The 24,411-nt window shown below is 41.1% G+C and overlaps 1 protein-coding gene across 2 annotated transcripts in view; it reads left to right on the top strand.

Annotated features, from left to right (window-relative positions):
* The window catches only part of LOC118373716 (synaptosomal-associated protein 25-B-like), a 103,121-nt gene extending 83,241 nt beyond the window's left edge, over positions 1-19,880 (top strand). The window contains exons 5-9 of one of the 2 annotated variants that reach the window (XM_052485800.1): positions 11,149-11,266; positions 18,978-19,097; positions 19,201-19,345; positions 19,484-19,569; positions 19,684-19,880. In XM_052485800.1, the coding sequence (XP_052341760.1) occupies positions 11,149-11,266; positions 18,978-19,097; positions 19,201-19,345; positions 19,484-19,546 (446 nt within the window). In that variant the 3' untranslated portion in view covers positions 19,547-19,569; positions 19,684-19,880. Of the gene's footprint in view, positions 1-11,148; positions 11,267-18,977; positions 19,098-19,200; positions 19,346-19,483; positions 19,578-19,683 lie in introns of those variants that run through there. The other variant, XM_052485801.1, reaches the window with a different exon arrangement.
* Positions 19,881-24,411: the final 4,531 nt, after the last annotated feature.

Raw genomic sequence — 24,411 nt, 5'->3', positions numbered from 1 at the left:
ATGCAATTGATTAGACATGATTTGGAAAGGCACACACCTGTCTATATAAGGTCCCACAGTTGACAGTGCATGTCAGAGCAAAAACCAAGCCACGATGTCAGAGGACTCCGAGACCGGATTGAAGGTCCCCAAGAACACAGTGGCCTCCATCATTCTTAAATGGAAGATATTTGGAACCAAGACTCTTCTTAGTGCTGGCCGCCCAGTCAAACTGAGCAATCGGGGGAGAAGGGCCTTGGTCAGGGAGGTGGCATAAAACCCGATGATTAGTCTGACAGAGCTTCAGAGTTCCTCTGTGGAGATGGGAGAACCTTCCAGAAGGACAACCATCTCTGCAGCACTCCACCAATCAGGCCTTTATGATAGTGGCCACTCCACAGTAAAAGGCACGACAGCACGCTTGGAGTTTGCCAAAAGGCCCCTAAAAAGATTCCCTGGTCTCATGAAACCAAGATTGGACTCTTTGCCCTGAATGCCAAGCGTCACGTCTGGAGGAAACCTTGCACCATCCCTACGGTGAAGCATAGTGGTGGCAGCATCATGCTGTGGGGATGTTTTTCAGCTTCAGGGAGTGGAAGACTAGTCGGGATCGAAGGAAAGATGAACGGAGAAAAGTACAGAGAGATCCTTGATGAACACCTGCTCCAGAGCGCTCAGGACCTCAGACTGGGGCGAAGGTTCACCTTCCCACAGGACAACGTCCCTAAGCATACAACCAAGACAACGCAGGAGTGGCTTTGGGACAAGTCTCTGAATGTCCTTGAGTGGCCCAGCCAGAGCCCGGACTTGAATCAAATCAAACATCTCTGGAGAGACCTGAAAATAGCTGTGCAGATGTGCTCCCTATGCAACTTGACAGAGCTTGAGAGGTTCTGCAGAGAAGAATGGGAGAAACTCCCCAAATACAGGTGTGCCAGGCTTGTAGCGTCAAACCCAAGAAGACTCAAGGCTGTAATCGCTGACAAAGGTGCTTCAACAAAGTACTAAATAAAGGGTCTTAATACTAATGTAAATGTGATATTTCAGTTTATTTCATTTGTATACATTTGCAAAAAATTCTAAAAACCTGTTTTTGCTTTGTCATTATGTTGTATTGTGTGTCGATAGATGGCGGGGGTTGGGGGTCTATTGAATCAATTATAGAATAAGGCTGTAACCCAACAACATGTAGAAAAGATCAAGGGGTCTGAATACTTTCCCGAAGTATAGTCAGAAAGTCAAAAGCACCATGGTTTTGTAGTTCTGTTATTTCTATAATACTGTATATAGTGTATAGTGTATGAACTGTTTGCTGTCTTGTATCTTTATAAGAGGTATAGTACATTTTTTCAGTAAACAGTAATAATGACCTGTAGTATTGAGGTGAAGAAAGCTGTTGATTGATAGCACATCCTCTTTACTGAGAGGACACACTGATCCGTTATACTAGTAGTAGTGACAAAACATCTCAATTTACTTCCACTCAAAGAGGACACATTTGTAGAATCCCTGAATTTAGGCTTTGGTTAAGGAAATGGATCCTTGTGGAAGCTTGATAGTACTGGTTGGTTAGGTGGGAGAAGTAGCTTGATTGTACTGGTTGGTTAGGTGGGAGAAGTAGCTTGATTGTACTGGTTGGTTAGGTGGGAGAAGCAGCTTGATAGTACTGGTTGGTTAGCCAGGAGAAGCAGCTTGATAGTACTGGTTGGTTAGGTGGGAGAAGCAGCTTGATAGTACTGGTTGGTTAGGTGGGAGAAGCAGCTTGGTAGTACTGGTTGGTTAGCCAGGAGAAGCAGCTTGATAGTACTGGTTGGTTAGCCAGGAGAAGCAGCTTGATAGTACTGGTTGGTTAGCCAGGAGAATCAGCTTGATAGTACTGGTTGGTTAGCCAGGAGAAGCAGCTTGATAGTACTGGTTGGTTAGCCAGGAGAAGCAGCTTGATAGTACTGGTTGGTTAGCCAGGAGAAGCAGCTTGATAGTACTGGTTGGTTAGCCAGGAGAATCAGCTTGATAGTACTGGTTGGTTAGCCAGGAGAAGCAGCTTGATAGTACTGGTTGGTTAGGTGGGAGAAGCAGCTTGATTGTACTGGTTGGTTAGGTGGGAGAAGCAGCTTGATTGTACTGGTTGGTTAGCCAGGAGAAGCAGCTTGATAGTACTGGTTGGTTAGCCAGGAGAAGCAGCTTGATAGTACTGGTTGGTTAGGTGGGAGAAGCAGCTTGATAGTACTGGTTGGTTAGCCAGGAGAAGCAGCTTGATAGTACTGGTTGGTTACCCAGGAGAAGCAGCTTGATAGTACTGGTTGGTTAGCCAGGAGAAGCAGCTTGATAGTACTGGTTGGTTAGCCAGGAGAAGCAGCTTGATAGTACTGGTTGGTTAGCCAGGAGAAGCAGCTTGATAGTACTGGTTGGTTAGGTGGGAGAAGCAGCTTGATAGTACTGGTTGGTTAGGTGGGAGAAGCAGCTTGATTGTACTGGTTGGTTAGGTGGGAGAAGCAGCTTGATAGTACTGGTTGGTTAGCCAGGAGAAGCAGCTTGATAGTACTGGTTGGTTAGCCAGGAGAAGCAGCTTGATAGTACTGGTTGGTTAGCCAGGAGAAGCAGCTTGATAGTATTGGTTGGTTAGCCAGGAGAAGCAGCCTAACCAGAAACAGACCTCAGTAGCTGCCATTCAGAATATGCAGCAGACTGAGAAGTTCAACTAAATAGACTTTCTCAGTTGAATGGACAACATCTCTTCAAGTCTATTCTTGACCCAAACTGCTACAGACCTATATCTATCCTACCCTGCCTTTCTAAGGTCTTTGAAAGCCAAGTCAACAAACAGATTACCGACCATTTCGAATCTCACCATACCTTCTCTGCTATGCAATCTGGTTTCAGAGCTGGTCATGGGTGCACCTCAGCCACGCTCAAGGTCCTAAACGATATCTTAACCGCCATCGATAAGAAACATTACTGTGCAGCCGTATTCATTGATCTGGCCAAGGCTTTCGACTCTGTCAATCACCACATCCTCATCGCAGACTCGACAGCCTTGGTTTCTCAAATGATTGCCTCGCCTGGTTCACAAACTACTTCTCTGATAGAGTTCAGTGTGTCAAATCGGAGGGTCTGGTGTCCGGACCTCTGGCAGTCTCTATGGGGGTGCCACAGGGTTCAATTCTTGGACTGACTCTCTTCTCTGTATACATCAATAATGTCGCTCTTGCTGCTGGTGATTCTCTGATCCACCTCTACGCAGACGACACCATTCTGTATACTTCTGGCCCTTCTTTGGACACTGTGTTAACAACCCTCCAGGCAAGCTTCAATGCCATACAACTCTCCTTCCGTGGCCTCCAATTGCTCTTAAATACAAGTAAAACTAAATGCATGCTCTTCAACCAATCGCTACCTGCACCTGCCCGCCTGTCCAACATCACTACTCTGGACGGCTCTGACTTAGAATACGTGGACAACTACAAATACCTAGGTGTCTGGTTAGACTGTAAACTCTCCTTCCAGACCCACATCAAACATCTCCAATCCAAAGTTAAATCTAGAATTGGCATCCTATTTCGCAACAAAGCATCCTTCACTCATGCTGCCAAACTTACCCTTGTAAAACTGACCATCCTTCCAATCCTCGACTTTGGCGATGTCATTTTCAAAATAGCCTCCAATACCCTACTCAACAAATTGGATGCAGTCTATCACAGTGCAATCCGTTTTGTCACCAAAGCCCCATATACTATCCACCATTACGACCTGTACACTCTCGTTGGCTGGCCCTTGCTTCATACTCATCGCCAAACCCACTGGCTCCATGTCATCTACAAGACCCTGCTAGGTAAAGTCCCCCCTTATCTCAGCTTGCTGGTCACCATAGCATCACCCACCTGTAGCACGTGCTCCAGCAGGTATATCTCTCTGGTCACCCCCAAAACCAATTCTTTCTTTGGCCGCCTCTCCTTCCAGTTCTCTGCTGCCAATGACTGGAACAAACTACAAAAATCTCTGAAACTGGAAACACTTATGTCCCTCACTAGCTTTAAGCACCAACTGTCAGAGCAGCTCACAGATTACTGCATCTGTAAATAGCCCACCTATAATTTAGCCCAAACAACTACCTCGTTCCCTACTGTATTTATTTTATTTATTTATTTATTTATTTATTTTTATTATTTTTATTCTTCCACTGCAAATCTACCATTCCAGTGTTTTACTTGCTATATTGTATTTACTTTGCCACCATGGCCTTTTTTTGCCTTTACCTCCCTTATCTCACCTCATTTGCTCACATCGTATATAGACTTGTTTATACTGTATTATTGACTGTATGTTTGTTTTACTCCATGTGTAACTCTGTGTCATTGTATGTGTCGAACTGCTTTGCCTTATCTTGGCCAGGTCGCAATTGTAAATGAGAACTTGTTCTCAACTTGCCTACCTGGTTAAATAAAGGTGAAATAAATAAAAAATAAATAAAGATTAGACCTCCTCATTTGAATGGACATCACATGGTTTCCTGGCAGTGAGAAAGACAGTCCTTGAGAAGCATCAGAGCACTGAATGTCAGTGATGTATAGAATAATGTCAGTGAGGTATAGAATAATGTCAGTGAGGTATAGAATAATGTCAGTGAGGTATAGAATAATGTCAGTGAGGTATAGAATAATGTCAGTGAGGTATAGAATAATGTCAGTGAGGTATAGAATAATGTCAGTGAGGTATAGAATAATGTCAATGAGGTATAGAATAATGTCAATGAGGTGTAGAATAATGTCAGTGAGGTATAGAATAATGTCAGTGAGGTATAGAATAATGTCAGTGAGGTATAGAATAATGTCAATAAGGTGTAGAATAATGTCAATGAGGTATAGAATAATGTCAGTGAGGTGTAGAATAATGTCAGTGAGGTATAGAATAATGTCAATGAGGTATAGAATAATGTCAGTGAGGTGTAGAATAATGTCAGTGAGGTATAGAATAATGTCAGTGAGGTATAGAATAATGTCAGTAAGGTGTAGAATAATGTCAGTGAGGTATAGAATAATGTCAGTGAGGTATAGAATAATGTCAGTGAGGTATAGAATAATGTCAGTGAGGTATAGAATAATGTCAGTGAGGTATAGAATAATGTCAGTGAGGTATAGAATAATGTCAGTGAGGTATAGAATAATGTCAGTGAGGTATAGAATAATGTCAGTGAGGTATAGAATAATGTCAGTGAGGTATAGAATAATGTCAGTGAGGTATAGAATAATGTCAGTGAGGTATAGAATGATGTCAGTGAGGTGTAGAATAATGTCAATGAGGTATAGAATAATGTCAGTGAGGTATAGAATAATGTCAGTGAGGTATAGAATAATGTCAATGAGCTATAGAATAATGTCAATGAGGTATAGAATAATGTCAGTGAGGTGTAGAATAATGTCAGTGAGGTATAGAATAATGTCAGTAAGGTGTAGAATAATGTCAGTGAGGTATAGAATAATGTCAGTGAGGTATAGAATAATGTCAATGAGGTATAGAATAATGTCAGTGAGGTATAGAATAATGTCAGTGAGGTATAGAATAATGTCAGTAAGGTGTAGAATAATGTCAGTAAGGTATAGAATAATGTCAATGAGGTATAGAATAATGTCAATGAGGTATAGAATAATGTCAATGAGGTATAGAATAATGTCAGTGAGGTATAGAATAATGTCAGTGAGGTATAGAATAATGTCAGTAAGGTGTAGAATAATGTCAGTAAGGTGTAGAATAATGTCAGTGAGCTATAGAATAATGTCAATGAGGTATAGAATAATGTCAGTGAGGTATAGAATAATGTCAGTGAGGTATAGAATAATGTCAGTGAGGTATAGAATAATGTCAATGAGGTATAGAATAATGTCAGTGAGGTATAGAATAATGTCAATGAGGTATAGAATAATGTCAATGAGGTATAGAATAATGTCACTGAGGTATAGAATAATGTCAATGAGGTATAGAATAATGTCAGTGAGGTATAGAATAATGTCAGTGAGGTGTAGAATAATGTCAGTGAGGTATAGAATAATGTCAGTGAGGTATAGAATAATGTCAGTGAGGTATAGAATAATGTCAATGAGGTATAGAATAATGTCAATGAGGTATAGAATAATGTCAGTGAGGTATAGAATAATGTCAATGAGGTGTAGAATAATGTCAGTGAGGTATAGAATAATGTCAGTGAGGTATAGAATAATGTCAGTGAGGTATAGAGTCATGTCAGTGAGGTATAGAGTCATGTCAGTGAGGTGTAGAATAATGTCAGTGAGGTATAGAATAATGTCAGTGAGGTATAGAATAATGTCAGTGAGGTATAGAATAATGTCCATCAGCTATAGAATAATGTCAGTGAGGTATAGAATAATGTCAGTGAGCTATATAATAATGTCAGTGAGGTATAGAATGATGTCAGTGAGGTGTAGAATAATGTCAATGAGCTATAGAATAATGTCAGTGAGGTATAGAATAATGTCAGTGAGCTATATAATAATGTCAGTGAGGTATAGAATGATGTCAGTGAGGTGTAGAATAATGTCAGTGAGGTATATAATAATGTCAGTGAGGTATAGAATGATGTCAGTGAGGTGTAGAATAAGGTCAATGAGGTGTAGAATAATGTCAGTGAGGTATAGAATAATGTCAACGAGGTATAGAATGATGTCAGTGAGGTGTAGAATAAGGTCAATGAGGTGTAGAATAATGCCAGTGAGGTATAGAATAATGTCAATGAGGTATAGAATAATGTCAATGAGGTATAGAATAATGTCAGTGAGCTACATAATAATGTCAATGAGCTACACAATAATGTCAATGAGGTGTAGAATAATGTCAGTGAGGTATAGAATAATGTCAGTGAGGTGTAGAATAATGTCAGTGAGGTATAGAATAATGTCAGTGAGGTATAGAATAATGTCAGTGAGGTATAGAATAATGTCAGTAAGGTGTAGAATAATGTCAGTGAGGTATAGAATAATGTCAGTAAGGTGTAGAATAATGTCAGTGAGGTATAGAATAATGTCAGTGAGGTATAGAATAATGTCAGTGAGGTATAGAATAATGTCAGTAAGGTGTAGAATAATGTCAGTGAGGTATAGAATAATGTCAGTAAGGTGTAGAATAATGTCAATGAGGTATAGAATGATGTCAGTGAGGTGTAGAATAAGGTCAATGAGGTGTAGAATAATGTCAGTGATGTATAGAATAATGTCAGTAAGGTGTAGAATAATGTCAGTGAGGTATAGAATAATGTCAGTGAGGTATAGAATAATGTCAATGAGGTATAGAATGATGTCAGTGAGGTGTAGAATAAGGTCAATGAGGTGTAGAATAATGTCAGTGAGGTATAGAATAATGTCAATGAGGTATAGAATGATGTCAGTGAGGTGTAGAATAATGTCAGTGAGGTATAGAATAATGTCAGTGAGATATATAATAATGTCAGTGAGGTATAGAATAATGTCAGTGAGGTATAGAATAATGTCAGTGAGGTATAGAATGATGTCAGTGAGGTGTAGAATAATGTCAATGAGGTATAGAATAATGTCAGTGAGGTATAGAATAATGTCAATGAGGTATAGAATAATGTCAGTGAGGTATAGAATAATGTCAGTGAGGTATAGAATGATGTCAGTGAGGTGTAGAATAATGTCAGTGAGGTATAGAATAATGTCAGTGAGATATATAATAATGTCAGTGAGGTATAGAATAATGTCAGTGAGGTATATAATAATGTCAGTGAGGTATAGAATAATGTCAGTGAGGTATAGAATAATGTCAGTGAGGTATAGAATAATGTCAGTGAGGTATAGAATAATGTCAGTGAGGTATAGAATAATGTCAGTGAGGTATAGAATAATGTCAGTGAGGTATAGAATAATGTCAGTGAGGTATAGAATAATGTCAGTGAGGTATAGAATGATGTCAGTGAGGTGTAGAATAATGTCAGTGAGGTATAGAATAATGTCAGTGAGATATATAATAATGTCAGTGAGGTATAGAATAATGTCAGTGAGGTATAGAATAATGTCAGTGAGGTATAGAATGATGTCAGTGAGGTATAGAATAATGTCAGTGAGGTATAGAATAATGTCAATGAGGTATAGAATAATGTCAGTGAGGTATAGAATAATGTCAGTGAGGTATAGAATGATGTCAGTGAGGTGTAGAATAATGTCAGTGAGGTATAGAATAATGTCAGTGAGATATATAATAATGTCAGTGAGGGAAAGAATAATGTCAGTGAGGTATAGAATGATGTTAGTGAGGTATAGAATGATGTTAGTGAGGTGTAGCAATAGGCAAATATAAAGCATTCACATCCACTCCTGTGTTCAATTGGACTTACTGGATTGTTTCAACAGAAATATATAAATAGATCAAACGATCATATTCACTCTATCGGTGGTATTTCTATCTGCAACATTCAGTGCTTTGCTTCCTGAGGAATGTTGCTGACTTCCTGCTCGCTGCAATACTGAGATTATATTACCATCTAAAAAACGCTCTACAAGTTCTGTCTATCTGAACATCAGTCCACCATTACCCTCCCCCACCACAACAGGCATATACTCACTAACACACACACACACACACACATCTACACTCACACACCTCAAGACACACACACACACACACACACACACACACACACACACACACACACACACACACACACACACACACACACACACACACACACACACACACACACACACACACACACACACACACACACACACACACACACACACACACACAGGGGGGTGATCAGTCATGTATGTGTCTTGTGGTAATGCATGAGAGCTCCTTGGAAACAGCAGTCGTGGAGTGGCTTCAGGAGTAATCTGATTGGCTACACTACTGTTAACCCAAGTGTTCCCATTGGTCAGTCAAGGGCAGTCTTTCACGCTCTGATTGTGTAGAGAAGTGTGTAATTGCAGACCGCAATTAGAGGTGCTTTCTGATATCGCGTTACACCCATTGGTACTCTCCATTGGTCCATGGCAGTTTCTTTCACGTCGGGGACAACAGTTGCTGACAACTGTAGCATTGTAGCTAAGCCTAACCCTAACCCTTTTCCTAACCTTAACCTCAGTCTCCTAACCTACCACGTTCATTGTCCTAACCTGACACGTTAGTTATCCTAACCTGCTATGTGAACAAATCCTCTGTGTCGAGCAACCCTCAGGCTCATAACACTGGAACTGACCAATGGCATGTATCAATGGGTGTTTCCTGATATCAGGGAACACCCACATAAAGAAACGCCCTGAATTGTGGTCTGCAATTACACCATATTCAGTGTGTAAAAGGCATGCTGTAAGCAGAGAGAGTCACCCAACTGAGCTATGATGATAAGATTTCTCTCATGCTCTCTCTCTCTGTCACATTCCACCTCTTATCCAATCCCCCGTGATCCCTGGGATTACCTGGGGAGGCTAATTATCTGTGGGGGTAGTGTTGTCAGGGGCAACAGAGAGGTCAGTGAGGATAACAACATTGTACAGTGGCTAGCCATGACCAGAGACGAGTGTATCTGTCTACAAACATTGTGAATTTTTTTCGCCACAAACCATTAGATTTTACAAATGTTCACACGTGAACAAGCAAGACACCACGGCCATGAATTCCCTTACCCTTACCTATACTCCAGACCACTCCCTTCTCCCTGGACCCACTCCAGGTAGATAATGACCGTAACTACAGGTCTAGGATCAGAGTATTCGCAATACTAACCAAACCACTACGCAATACTAACTCATTTAGGGAATGAATCAATATCTGACCCTGTTTCCGTGGTTTAGGGAATGAACCAATATCTGACCCTGTTTCCGTGGTTGAGGGAATTAATCAATATCTGACCCTGTATCAGTGGTTGAGGGAATTAATCAATATTTGACCCTGTTTCAGTGGTTTAGGGCAACCTCTTGGGATGAATGGACTGTCATCACTGTTTGTACCCAACTTACATTCAAACATTCTGCTTGCATGTTACTACATGTCCCATAATGCTTTTCACCTTATCCACTGCTTCACAACAGTTGTTTACTTCATCTACTGTCCTCCTTCACTCTCATTCTGTTTCTCTCTGTCTATCACCTCTCTCTCTCTCTCTCTATCACCACTGGCTGGTTTCCAATACAAAAGTGGGTTAAAATAAGAACAGGTATTTTCAACATCGTGTGATCATAGGTGTGCTCCTTTCCCTAGGCCCTAGTGTAACGGATGTGAAACGGCTAGTTTAGTTAGCGGTGAGCGCTAAATAGCGTTTCAATCGGTTACGTCACTTGCTCTGAGACCTTGAAGTAGTAGTTCCCCTTGCTCTGCAAGGGCCGCGGCTTTCGTGGAGCGATGGGTAACGATGCTTCGTGGGTGACTGTTGTAGATGTGTGCAGAAGGTCCCTGGTTCGCGCCCGGTTTAAAATTATACTGTTACACTAGCAGAAGAGGTGCCCAATGAGGGAGGTTATTTTGTCTTGGAATCCAGCCTTTATGTGTTCTTCATTGTATATCTGTGACAATCTTTCTCTCTCACTGCACTGGCTGTGAGTGTGTCAGTGTGGCTCCATAAGGCATTGCATTATGGTTGTGTTTGATAGGCTGTCACTTAGACCTCAATCATCACAAGAGCCAATCAGATTCATTTCACTGCTCTCATTTCCTTTGTTGTTACCAGAACAACTGGATTGGTTTGAAGATGGCATGAACAAGGTTCATCAAGACTTGAAGGAGGCCGAGAAATATATAGATATTTTTTTTTGAAATTGAACCTTTATTTAACTAGGCAAGTCAGTTGAGAACAAATTCTTATTTACAATGACAGCCTACTGGGGAACAGTGAGTTAACTGCCTTGTCAACTCAAGGATTCGATCCAGCAACCCTTCGGTTACTGGCCCAACACTCTAACCACTGGGCTACCTGACTAGGCAAAGCTTTGGCCAATTATGTCCATGTGTTGCCAAGTAGGTACCGGTGGTGACAGGCCCTGGAATCTAGCCTGTGTTGGGTTGGTAGTGCTGTCCAATGTCTCTGTCTCTTTAGTCACAGTCTCTTTTTGTCTCCTTTCCTTTGTTCTCCCTCTCTCTCCTTCTCCCCCGTTCTCTGTCACGTGCCCTCGTTCTCTGTGGGGATAAATGACTTGTGTTGACAATCAGAGCAACTGGAGCGGATCGAGGAGGGGATGGACCAGATCAATAAGGACATGAAGGATGCAGAAAAGAATTTGAACAATCTAGGGTCTCTCTGTGGTCTTTGTTCGTGTCCCTGTAACAAGTAGGTGCAACCTGCCTACCTTACTGCCTGCCTGCCTGCCGCCTGTCTACCTGTCTGTTTGTCTGCCTGCCTGTCGACTTGCCTGCTTTAATGCCTAAAGTAGAGTGCATGGTGACCAGTACAACACTATGGCGTGTGAACTTCAGACCTTACCCAAGGCCTTCTATGCTGCTTCCTCCTGCACTTAGAGAGAGAGATGCATGTTGGGATAATCCACTGTACTTTCTCCTTCACATGATCACAGTCATACTTGGCATACTTGTATCAGCATGTTACATAATGCTACAACATGAGGCAGTAGGCCTACAATACGATTTAACGTGACCTGATTACTGCTGTTGCTTGTACATATACACAAACATACTGTCTATGCATGGCAGACACACACACACACACGCGCACACACACACACACACACACACACACGCACGCACGCACCTACCTGAGTTTTTCTTTCAGCAGGTATCCAGGTCACAGTTTATTCAGTAGTTTACTGATTACGGGAAAAAGTTAACACAATTGCACACAGTTCTCTTGTGATGAAAACAAATGTGTTAATATTCGTTGAACAAAACACTTAAGTTTATTTAACTAGGCAAGTAAGTTGAGAACAAATTCTTATTTACAATGACAGCCTACTGGGGAACAGTGAGTTAACTGCCTTGTCAACTCAAGGATTCGATCCAGCAACCCTTCGGTTACTGGCCCAACGCTCTAACCACTGGGCTACCTGACTAGGCAAAGCTTTGGCCAATTATGTCCATGTGTTGCCAAGTAGGTACCGGTGGTGACAGGCCCTGGAATCTAGCCTGTGTTGGGTTGGTAGTGCTGTTCAATGTCTCTGTCTCTTTAGTCACAGTCTCTTTTTGTCTCCTTTCCTTTGTTCTCCCTCTCTCTCCTTCTCCCCCGTCCCCCGTCGTTCTCTATCACGTGCCCTCATTATATAGGGGTTTATATAGGGTTTATATAGGGTTTATATAGGGTTTATATAGGGTTTTATATTGGGTTTATATAAGGTTTATATAGGGTTTATATAGGGTTTTATATAGGTTTATATAGGGGTTTATATAGGGTTTATATAAGGTTTATATAGGGTTTATATAGGGTTTTATATAGGTTTATATAGGGTTTATATAGGGTTTTATATAGGTTATATATATGGTTTTATATAGGTTTTATATAGGGTTTTATATAGGGTTTATATAGGGTTTTATATAGGGTTTTATACAGGGTTTATATAGGTTTTATATAGGGTTTTATATAGGTTATATATAGGGTTTATATAGGGCTTATATAGGGTTTTATATAGGTTTTATATAGGTTTTTTTATATAGATTTTATATAGGGTTTATATAGGGTTTATATAGGGTTTATATAGATTTTATATAGGGTTTTATATAGGGTTTATATAGGGTTTATATAGGGTTTTATATAGGGTTTATATAAGATTTATATAGGGTTTATATAGGGTTTTATATAGGTTTATATAGGGTTTATATAGGGTTTATATAGGGTTTTATCTAGGGTTATATAGGTTTTTATATAGTTTTATATAGGGTTTATATATAGGGTTTTATATAGGTTTATATAGGGTTTTATATAGGGTTTTATATTGGGTTTTATATTGGGTTTTATATAGGGTTTTATATAGGGTTTATATAAGTTTTATATATGTTTTATATAGGGTTTATATAAGATTTATATAGGGTTTATATAGGGTTTTATATATGTTTATATAGGGTTTTATATAGGTTTATATAGGGTTTATATAGGGTTTTATATAGGTTTATATAGGGTTTATATAGGGCTTATATATAGGGTTTTATATGGGTTTATATAGGGTTTATATAGAGTTTATATAGGGTTTATATAGGGTTTTATATAGGTTTATATAGGGTTTATATAGGGCTTATATATAGGGTTTATATACGTTTTATATATGTTTTAAATAGGTTTTATATAGGGTTTATATAGGTTTATATAGGTTTTATATAGGGCTTATATAGTGTTATATAGGGTTTATATAGGGTTTATATAGGGTTTATATAGGGTTTTATATAGGTTTATATAGGTTCATATAGGGTTTTATATAGGTTTATATAGGGTTTTATATAGGTTTTATATAGGGTTTATATAGGGTTATATAGGGTTTATATAGGTTTTAAATAGGGTTTATATCGGGTTTATATAGGGTTTATATAGGTTTATATAGGGGTTTATATAGGGTTTATATAGGGTTTATATAGGGTTTATATAGGGTTATATAGTGTTTACATAGGTTTTAAATAGGGTTTATATAGGTTCATAAAGGGGTTTATGTAGGGTTTATATAGGGTTATATAGGGTTTATATAGGGTTTATATAGGTTTAAATAGGGTTTATATAGGTTTATATAGGGGTTTATATAGGGTTTATATAGGGTTTATATAAGGTTTATATAGGGTTTATATAAGGTTTATATAGACTTTATATAGGGTTTATATAGGGTTATATAGGGTTTATATAGGTTTTAAATAGGGTTTATATAGGTTTATATAGGGTTTATATAGGGTTTATATAGGTTTTATATCGGGTTTATATAGGGTTATATAGGGTTTATATAGGTTTTAAATAGGGTTTATATAGGTTTATATAGGGGTTTATATAGGGTTTAAATAGGGTTTAAATAGGGTTTATATAGGTTTTATATAGGGGTTTATATAGGGTTTATATAGGGTTTATATAGGGTTTTATATAGGGGTTTATATAGTTTTATATAGGGTTTATATAGGGTTTATACAGGGTTTATATAGGTTTTATATAGGTTTTATATAGATTATATAGGGTTTTATATAGATTTTATATAGGTTTTATATATGTTTTATATAGATTATATATAGGTTTTATATAGGGGTTTATATAGATTATATATAGATTTTAAATAGGGTTTATTTAGGTTTATATAGGTTTTATATAGGGTTTATATATGGTTGTATAGGGTTTATATAGGTTTTAAATAGGGTTTATGTAGGGTTTATATAGGGTTTATATAGGGTTTATATAGGTTTATATAGGGTTTATATAGGGTTTTATATAGGTTTATATAGGGTTTTATATAGGTTTATATAGGGTTTTATATAGGTTTTATATAGGGTCATAAGGTGTATGCACCAATTTGTAAGTCGCTCTGGATAAGAGCGTCTGCTAAATGACTTAAATGTAAATGTAAATGTAATATAGGGTTATATAGGTTTTAAATAGGGTTTATATAGGGTTTATATAGGTTTATATAGGGGTTCATATAGGGTTTATATCGGGTTTATATAGTTTTATATAGGGTTTATATATGGTTATATAGGGTTTATATATGGTTATATAGGGTTTATATATGGTTTATATAGGTTTATATAGGGGTTTAAATAGGGTTTATATAGGTTTATATAGGGTTTATATAGGGTTTATATAGGGTTTATATAGGGTTATATAGGGTTTATATAGGTTTTAAATTGGGTTTATATAGGGGTTTATGTAGGGTTTATCTAGGGTTTATATAGGTTTTATATAGATTATATAGATTTTATATAGGTTTTATATAGGTTTTATATAGATTATATATAGGTTTTATATAGGGGTTTATATAGATTATATATAGATTTTAAATAGGGTTTATTTAGGTTTATATAGGTTTTATATAGGGTTTATATATGGTTGTATAGGGTTTATATAGGTTTTAAATAGGGTTTATGTAGGGTTTATATAGGGTTTATATAGGTTTATATAGGGTTTATATAGGGTTTTATATAGGTTTATATAGGGTTTTATATAGGTTTATATAGGGTTTTATATAGGTTTTATATAGGGTTTATATAGGGTTATATAGGTTTTAAATAGGGTTTATATAGGGTTTATATAGGTTTATATAGGGGTTCATATAGGGTTTATATCGGGTTTATATAGTTTTATATAGGGTTTATATATGGTTATTTAGGGTTTATATATGGTTTATATAGGTTTATATAGGGGTTTAAATAGGGTTTATATAGGTTTATATAGGCTTTATATAGGGTTTATATAGGGTTTATATAGGGTTATATAGGGTTTATATAGGTTTTAAATTGGGTTTATATAGGTTTATATAGGGGTTTATGTAGGGTTTATATAAGGTTTATATAGGTTTTATATAGGGTTTATATAGGGTTTATATAGGTTTTAAATAGGGTTTATATAGGTTTTAAATAGGGTTTATATAGGTTTTAAATAGGGTTTCGAAGGACACAGGTGTTTGTAATCTTGGCTGACTGTTTCATGATTTTGCTCGTCGGTCTACAAACATCAATAGTACATATAAAAAAAGCATGAATGGATAACATACGGTTATAGATTCAATTAGGTTACAACATATAGGCCTACAAACACAATATTAGTTACAATGGATAGCGAAAACACAATCATTACAGGAAATGGCTACAGATCAAACTCCACAACGAGTCCGAAGTGAGCGAGGGTCTTTAAACTAGATATGTTTCAACACAGATCCCAAAATTACTTGGGCGTGATTTGAGGAAAAACTGTAATCAAACTAACAGTCAAAATGTCTGTTTTGAGATTTGTGCACCTAACTTGAACTTTACATTTAAAGATTTCCTCTCAAGTAAAGTGTTCAAATAATTAATTCAGAAGTAGTACCTGACATGATAGGTCTCGGATCGACGTTGTTGTGCATGATTCATGTGTGTGTTGAAATAGAAGGAACTGGATGCATTTCAGGATGTTGAGTTAACGTTATTTCGCGTGAAATTTGTTTGTGTTGCTCGCTAGTATCTAGAAGCCCACAAAAGTTGTATTTCATTTACATTTACATTTAAGTAATTTAGCAGACGCTCTTATCCAGAGCGACTTACAAGTTGGTGCATACACCTTATGACATCCAGTGGAACAGCCACTTACAATAGTGCATCTAAATCTTTTAGGGGGTGAGAAGGATTACTTACCCTATCCTAGGTATTCCTTGAAGAGGTGGGGTTTCAGGTGTCTCCGGAAGGTGGTGATTGACTCCGCTGTCCTGGCGTCGTGAGGGAGTTTGTTCCACCATTGGGGGGCCAGAGCAGCGAACAGTTTTGACTGGGCTGAGCGGGAACTGTACTTCCTCAGTGGTAGGGAGGCGAGCAGGCCAGAGGTGGATGAACGCAGTGCCCTTGTTTGGGTGTAGGGCCTGATCAGAGCCTGGAGGTACTGAGGTGCCGTTCCCCTCACAGCTCCGTAGGCAAGCACCATGGTCTTGTAGCGGATGCGAGCTTCAACTGGAAGCCAGTGGAGAGAGCGGAGGAGCGGGGTGACGTGAGAGAACTTGGGAAGGTTGAACACCAGACGGGCTGCGGCGTTCTTTCAAAGCTATTATTACGTGCTGTAGTTAAACATGTCTATAAGGTTCAACCGAACTGGACTTCCTAGAATGGTGCTCTTCTTCTGTTCTTTACCATATCACATTTTCCCTCTAAAACCAGAGGGTGTCTGTCCTCCTGTCTGTCTGTCTACGCTGAGTATACATTCAGATGCCCCCTTTTGTCCTCAGAACAGCCTCAATTCATCGGGGCCATGGACTGTACAAGGTGTTGAAAGCGTTCCACAGGGACGCTGGTCCATGTTGACTCCAGTGCTTCCCACAGTTGTGTCCAGTTGGCTAGATGTCCTTTGGGTGATGGACCATTCTTGATACACACACAAAAATGTTGAGCGTGGAAAAACCCAGCAGCGTTGCAGTTCTTGACTCAAACTGGTGCGACTGGCACCTACTACCGGACCCCGTTCAAAAGCACTTAAATATTTTGTCTTGCCCATTCTCCCTCTGAATGGCACACATACACAATCCATGTCTCACTTGTCTCAAGGCTTAAAAATCCTTCTTTAACCACCTGTCTCCTCCCCTTCATCTACACTGATTGAAGTGGATTTAATAAGAGACATCAATAAGGGATCGTAGCTTTCACCGGGATTCACCTGGTCAGTCTATGACATGGAAAGAGCAAGTGTTCCTAATGTTTTTTGCAATTATACTGAGTTTCTTGCACTCAGTATAATTGTGTCCTTTACACACATTACTGCGTGTTTGTCCTCCTGTCTCCCTGTCTGTCCGCCGGCTTCTGTCTGTGTTGTCTCCTTTATGTCCTGTTAGTGTCCGTCTCTTCTATCTACAGGTCTATAAAGGACCACTTTCTATCCACCACTTAGACAGTAAATACACTACAACTGAACTGATCAGTACTTGGATCAATTATTGATTGATAGATCTAACATATACTGTATAACATAAAACATACAGTGGGGCAAAAAAGTATTTAGTCAGCCACCAATTGTGCAAGTTCTCCCACTTAAAAAGATGAGAGAGGCCTGTAATTTTCATCATAGGTACACTTCAACTATGACAGACAGAATGAGAAAAAAATCCAGAAAATCACATTGTAGGAATTTTAATGAATTTATTCGCAAATTATGGTGGAAAATAAGTATTTGGTCACCTACAAACAAGCAAGATTTCTGGCTCTCACAGACCTGTAACTTCTTCTTTAAGAGGCTTCTCTGTCCTCCACTCGTTACCTGTATTAATGGCACCTGTTTGAACTTGTTATCAGTATAAAAGACACCTGTCCACAACCTCAAACAGTCACAGTCCAAACTCCACTATGGCCAAGACCAAAGAGCTGTCAAGGACACCAGAAACAAAATTGTAGACCTGCACCAGGCTAGGAAGACTGAATCTGCAATAGGTAAGCAGCTTGGTTTGAAGAAATCAACTGTGGGAGCAATTATTAGGAAATGGAAGACATACAAGACCACTGATAATCTCCCTCGATCTGGGGCTCCACGCAAGATCTCATCCTGTGGGGTCAAAATTATCACAAGAACGGTGAGCAAAAATCCCAGAACCACACGGGGGGACCTAGTGAATGACCTGCAGAGAGCTGGGACCAAAGTAACAAAGCCTACCATCAGCAAGGGCATTGAAGATGAAACGTGGCTGGGTCTTTCAGCATGACAATGATCCTAAACACACCGCCGGGGCAACGAAGGAGTGGCTTCGTAAGAAGCATTTCAAAGTCCTGGAGTGGCCTAGCCAGTCTCCAGATCTCAACCCCATAGAAAATCTTTGGAGGGAGTTGAAAGTCTGTGTTGCCCAGCAACAGCCCCAAACCATCACTGCTCTAGAGGAGATCTGCATGGAGGAATGGGCCAAAATATCAGCAACAGTGTGTGAAAACCTTGTGAAGACTTACAGAAAACGTTTGACCTCTGTCATTGCCAACAAAGGGTATATAACAAAGTATTGAGATAAACTTTTGTTAATGACCAAATATTTATTTTCAACCATAATTTGCAAATAAATTCATTAAAAATCCTACAATGTGATTTTCAGGATTTTTTTCCCTCATTGTGTCTGTCATAGTTGAAGTGTACCTATGATGAAAATTACAGGCCTCTCTCATCTTTTTAAGTGGGAGAAATTGCACAATTGGTGGCTGACTAAATACTTTTTTGCCCCACTGTATATATGAACCTTAGATAGATATATAGATAGGGAGATAGATATCTACCATTGGCATGCTGTGTTGTTGTGCTGCTGTGCTGTCATTACACATTACTTGTGTCGTATAATGGATCTATTACATCAAATGAAAGTTTCCACCCCCCCCCTCCCCCTCCCCTCCCCCCTCCTGACTGGTATGTGTCCCTGCAGGATAAAGGGGGGAGGGCAGGCGTGGGGGGCCAACCAGGATGGAGTGGTTAACAGTCAGCCAGGGGCCCGTGTGGTGGACGAACGTGAACAGATGGCCATCAGTGGAGGGTTCATCCGCAGGTGAGGAGTTGGTGTGCACGTGTGTGCACGTGTGCATATGGACTCCCTCTGCCACGCCGAAATCTACTGACAGTTTTATGGACTATCCAATGTGCGTTTCCAGGGTAACTGAAGACGCCCGGGAGAATGAGATGGATGAGAACCTGGAGCAGGTGGGCGGTATCATCGGTAACCTGCGTCACATGGCCCTGGACATGGGCAACGAGATCGACACCCAGAACCGGCAGATCGACAGGATCATGGACAAGGTGCCCGATCATAACGATGACAATCAATACATTTTCAGTGTCAGAGATGGTCAGCCATGTGCTGAGTTGACAGTCTACTTACAATTGATATTGCTTGTATCATTTCACATCATCCCAAACGTCTCCCTCTCTCCTCAGGCTGATTCCAACAAGACCAGGATTGACGAGGCCAACCAGCGTGCCACAAAGATGTTGGGCTAAGCTGCAGCGACAACATGCTTTCAACCCCCCATTCTGTCTGTTCCTAAAGTTGTTCCTCTACCTCCATTCTATCTCTCCTCCTAGTTGTTCCGCTACCCCCCATTCTATCTCTCCTCCGAGTTGTTCCCCTACCCCCATTCTGTCTCTCCTCCTAGTTGTTCCCCTACCCCCCATTCTCTCTCCTCCTAGTTGTTCCCCTACCCCCCATTCTCTCTCCTCCTAGTTGTTCCCCTACCCCCCATTCTCTCTCCTCCTAGTTGTTCCCCTACCCCCCATTCTATCTCTCCTCCTAGTTGTTCCTCTACCCCCCATTCTATCTCTCCTCCTAGTTGTTCCCTACCCCCATTCTATCTCTCCTCCTAGTTGTTCCTCTACCCCCATTCTCTCTCCTCCTAGTTGTTCCCTAACCCCATTCTCTCTCCCTAGTTGTTCCCCTACCCCCATTCTCTCTCCTCCTAGTTGTTCCCCTACCCCCATTCTATCTCTCCTCCTAGTTGTTCCCTACCCCCATTCTATCTCTCCTCCTAGTTGTTCCCCTACCCTCCATTCTATCTCTCCTCCTAGTTGTTCCCTACCCCCATTCTCTCTCCTCCTAGTTGTTCCCCTACCCCCCATTCTCTCTCCTCCTAGTTGTTCCCCTACCCCCATTCTATCTCTCCTCCTAGTTGTTCCCATACCCCCATTCTATCTCTCCTCCTAGTTGTTCCCCTACCCCCATTCTATCTCTCCTCCTAGTTGTTCCCCTACCCCCATTCTATCTCTCCTCCTAGTTGTTCCCCTACCCCCCATTCTATCTCTCCTCCTAGTTGTTCCCCTACCCCCCATTCTATCTCTCCTCCTAGTTGTTCCCCTACCCCCATTCTATCTCTCCTCCTAGTTGTTCCCCTACCCCCCATTCTCTCTCCTCCTAGTTGTTCCCCTACCCCCCATTCTATCTCTCCTCCTAGTTGTTCCCCTACCCCCATTCTATCTCTCCTCCTAGTTGTTCCCCTACCCCCCATTCTCTCTCCTCCTAGTTGTTCCCCTACCCCCCTTTCTATCTCTCCTCCTAGTTGTTCCCCTACCCCCCATTCTCTCTCCTCCTAGTTGTTCCCCTACCCCCATTCTATCTCTCCTCCTAGTTGTTCCCCTACCCCCCATTCTCTCTCCTCCTAGTTGTTCCCCTACCCCCATTCTATCTCTCCTCCTAGTTGTTCCCCTACCCCCATTTCTATCTCTCCTCCTAGTTGTTCCCCTACCCCCATTCTATCTCTCCTCCTAGTTGTTCCCCTATCCCCCATTCTATCTCTCCTCCTAGTTGTTCCCCTACCCCCATTTCTATCTCTCCTCCTAGTTGTTCCTCTACCCCCCATTCTCTCTCCTCCTAGTTGTTCCTCTACCCTCCATTCTCTCTCCTCCTAGTTGTTCCTCTACCCCCCATTCTATCTCTCCTCCTAGTTGTTCCTCTACCCTCCATTCTGTCTCTCCTCCTAGTTGTTCCTCTACCCTCCATTCTATCTCTCCTCCTAGTTGTTCCTCTACCCTCCATTCTGTCTCTCCTCCTAGTTGTTCCTCTACCCTCCATTCTGTCTCTCCTCCTAGTTGTTCCTCTACCCTCCATTCTGTCTCTCCTCCTAGTTGTTCCTCTACCCTCCATTCTATCTCTCCTCCTAGTTGTTCCTCTACCCTCCATTCTGTCTCTCCTCCTAGTTGTTCCTCTACCCTCCATTCTATCTCTCCTCCTAGTTGTTCCCCTACCCCCATTCTCTCTCTCTCCTAGTTGTTCCTCTACCCCCCATTCTCTCTCCTCCTAGTTGTTCCTCTACCCCCCATTCTATCTCTCCTCCTAAAGTATACAGTGCTTCTTAGATGGCTTTAGCTCACCTGTGCAGTTCTCTGTTTCCGTCTTGCTCATCTTCTTTTATATAAACTGTATTTACATCATTACTCAGATACCACGACTACTATTGCTTTACATGAGCAGGACAATGCTCCACTACATGCTGTTTCTGCCATGTGTTAGTGGTGTGACAGTGTTGTCCACGTGAGACACTCTGTAGTTAATGTTGTTGTTTTTCATGCTAAACGAAAGTAAAACAAACATACAAGTCAGAAGTCCCTTATCCAAAACCACTGTCATCTTCCTCCCAGACACTCCCATAAGGTACCATGTGCAACTGTGTTGGGAACATAACCGGTGATACACCTCATTTTTCAGCCAGGCTCACGCCTGCAATGCAACGTTACTTTGCATTATCATTGACCGAGATTAGCAGTAATGGTAATTTCTAAAGTCACGTGAGCCCACATGTCCCATGTGGGGAATTGAACCCACAACCTAGGGTTTAGCAGCCCCATGCTCAAACCAACTCATATCAACTCATTGATGGTTGGCTCATCAACCTCTGGTTATGTCCGCTCAGCGGTCTTACTCCCTTTTGATGTACTGTAGCCCTGTGTATCCCGTGGGTATCCCGTGTGTCCCGCAGCAGATAGAACATCATCATCATCATCTAGAACAAGTAACATGGCCACCACAGCATACCCAGCAGTGTGTAGGACACTCCCAGCTGAGAGGATACCCTGCTTCCTGCCACTCTGCAATAGTGCCACTCTTTTGTTCACACATTTCCAGACTGTGATCATTGTAAAATAATGTGGGAAAAAATGCCAATAAAAAAATATGACTGTAGAACAACAAAAAAACACGTTATTTATTGAAAATGTAGATGGACATTGTGGGAGTTGTATACATACTGCAAAACTAGACTGGAGAAACTAAAAGGACTGACATTACACACTCAGGCTACACTCCACAGGAAGGAAGGAGAGGACTGACATTACACACTCAGGCTACACTCCACAGCAAGGAAGGAGAGGACTGACAGGCTACACTCCACAGGAAGGAAGGAGAGGACTGACAGGCTACACTCCACAGGAAGGAAGGAGAGGACTGACAGGCTACACTCCACAGGAGGAAGGAGAGGACTGACATTACACACTCCACAGAAATGAAGGAGAGGACTGACATTACACACAGGCTACACTCCACAGGAAGGAAGGAGAGGACTGACAGGCTCAGGCTACACTCCACAGGAAGGAAGGAAGGAGAGGACTGACAGGCTACACTCCACAGGAAGGAAGGAGAAGACTGACAGGCTACACTCCACAGGAAGGAAGGAGAGGACTGACAGGCTACACTCCACGGGAAGGAAGGAGAAGACTGACAGGCTACACTCCACAGGAAGGAAGAAGAGGACTGACAGGCTACACTCCACAGGAAGGAAGGAGAGGACTGACAGGCTACACTCCACAGGAAGGAAGGAGAGGACTGACAGGCTACACTCCACAGGAAGGAAGGAGAGGACTGACAGGCTTCACTCCACAGGAAGGAAGGAGAGGACTGACAGGCTTCACTCCACAGGAAGGAAGGAGAGGACTGACAGGCTACACTCCACAGGAAGGAAGGAGAGGACTGACAGGCTACACTCCACAGGAAGGAAGGAGAGGACTGACAGGCTACACTCCACAGGAAGGAAGGAGAGGACTGACAGGCTACACTCCACAGGAAGGAAGGAGAGGACTGACAGGCTTCACTCCACAGGAAGGAAGGAGAGGACTGACAGGCTTCACTCCACAGGAAGGAAGGAGAGGACTGACAGGCTACACTCCACAGGAAGGAAGGAGAGGACTGACAGGCTTCACTCCAAAGGAAGGAAGGAGAGGACTGACATTACACTGATGGATAACCTCTTTGGGCCCTGGGTTTAAGGTGGATTAGAGCTCATCACGTCACTAACACACACACACAGGTAATCCCTGGACCTCGCATCAATGAGACAGACCAATATAAACAAACTGACCATTACAAAACACTCATTTTAATTATGCAAATTAACTTAATGACCTTGAGCTGACCAGTTTATAACCCCAACATATTTGAAACGGGGTGAGCTTACCAGTTTATAACCCCCAACATGATTGAAACAGGGTTACCTACCAGTTTATAACCCCAACATATTTGAAACAGAGTGAGCTGACCAGTTTATAACCCCCAACATGTTTGAAACAGGGTTACTGACCAGTTTATAACCCCAACATGATTGAAACAGGGTTACTGACCAGTTTATAACCCCCAACATGATTGAAACAGGGTTACTGACCAGTTTATAACCTCAACATGATTGAAACAGGGTTACTGACCAGTTTATAAACCCCATGATTGAAACAGGGTTACCTACCTGTTTATAACCCCCACCATATCTGAAACAGGGTGAGCTGACCAGTTTATAACCCCCAACATGATTGAAACAGGGTTAGCTCACCAGTGTCTCACCCTAACTTTAAGGGCAACCTCCACCCTGGAGCACATTCAACCGACCAAGGGAGGCAGAATCTGAATCTGAGATAAATGTGTTGTGTGGATGGGTCAACAGTGCCATCTAGCAGCCAGGAAAAAAGGGTTTTGTCACATACACTGGATAGATAATGTGTTGTTTTACAGGGTCAGTTATACAGCACCCATAGAGCACATTTAGGATGAAGTGCCTTGCTCAAGGGAACATTTTTCAACTTGTCGGCTCAGGAATTCGAACCAGTGACTTTTAGCTCCTGGCCCAACGCACTAACCGCTAGGCTACCTGCTACTCTTACAGAGACTAGTAGTTCTGGTATGAGATGGGTGGTTGTTCATCCTGAAACAAGGGAAGCCTGTTGGATGAGATGACAACTTGTTTGGATGGGTGGTTCTTCATCCTGCAACAAGGGATGAGATGACAACTTGCACCAAATATATATACAGTAATGACAAACTACAAAATGTAGCTTTGATCAGAATCCACGTCTCTAGAGGAAGTAGTTGTGTTACAATCAGCCGGAGTCATTCA

This window comes from Oncorhynchus keta, chromosome 29 (genome assembly GCF_023373465.1).
Source record: "Oncorhynchus keta strain PuntledgeMale-10-30-2019 chromosome 29, Oket_V2, whole genome shotgun sequence".
In the NCBI taxonomy this organism is placed as follows: Eukaryota; Metazoa; Chordata; class Actinopteri; order Salmoniformes; family Salmonidae; genus Oncorhynchus; species Oncorhynchus keta.
Note: the sequence above shows the minus strand (reverse complement) of the source record. Positions and strands in the feature narration are given on the sequence as shown.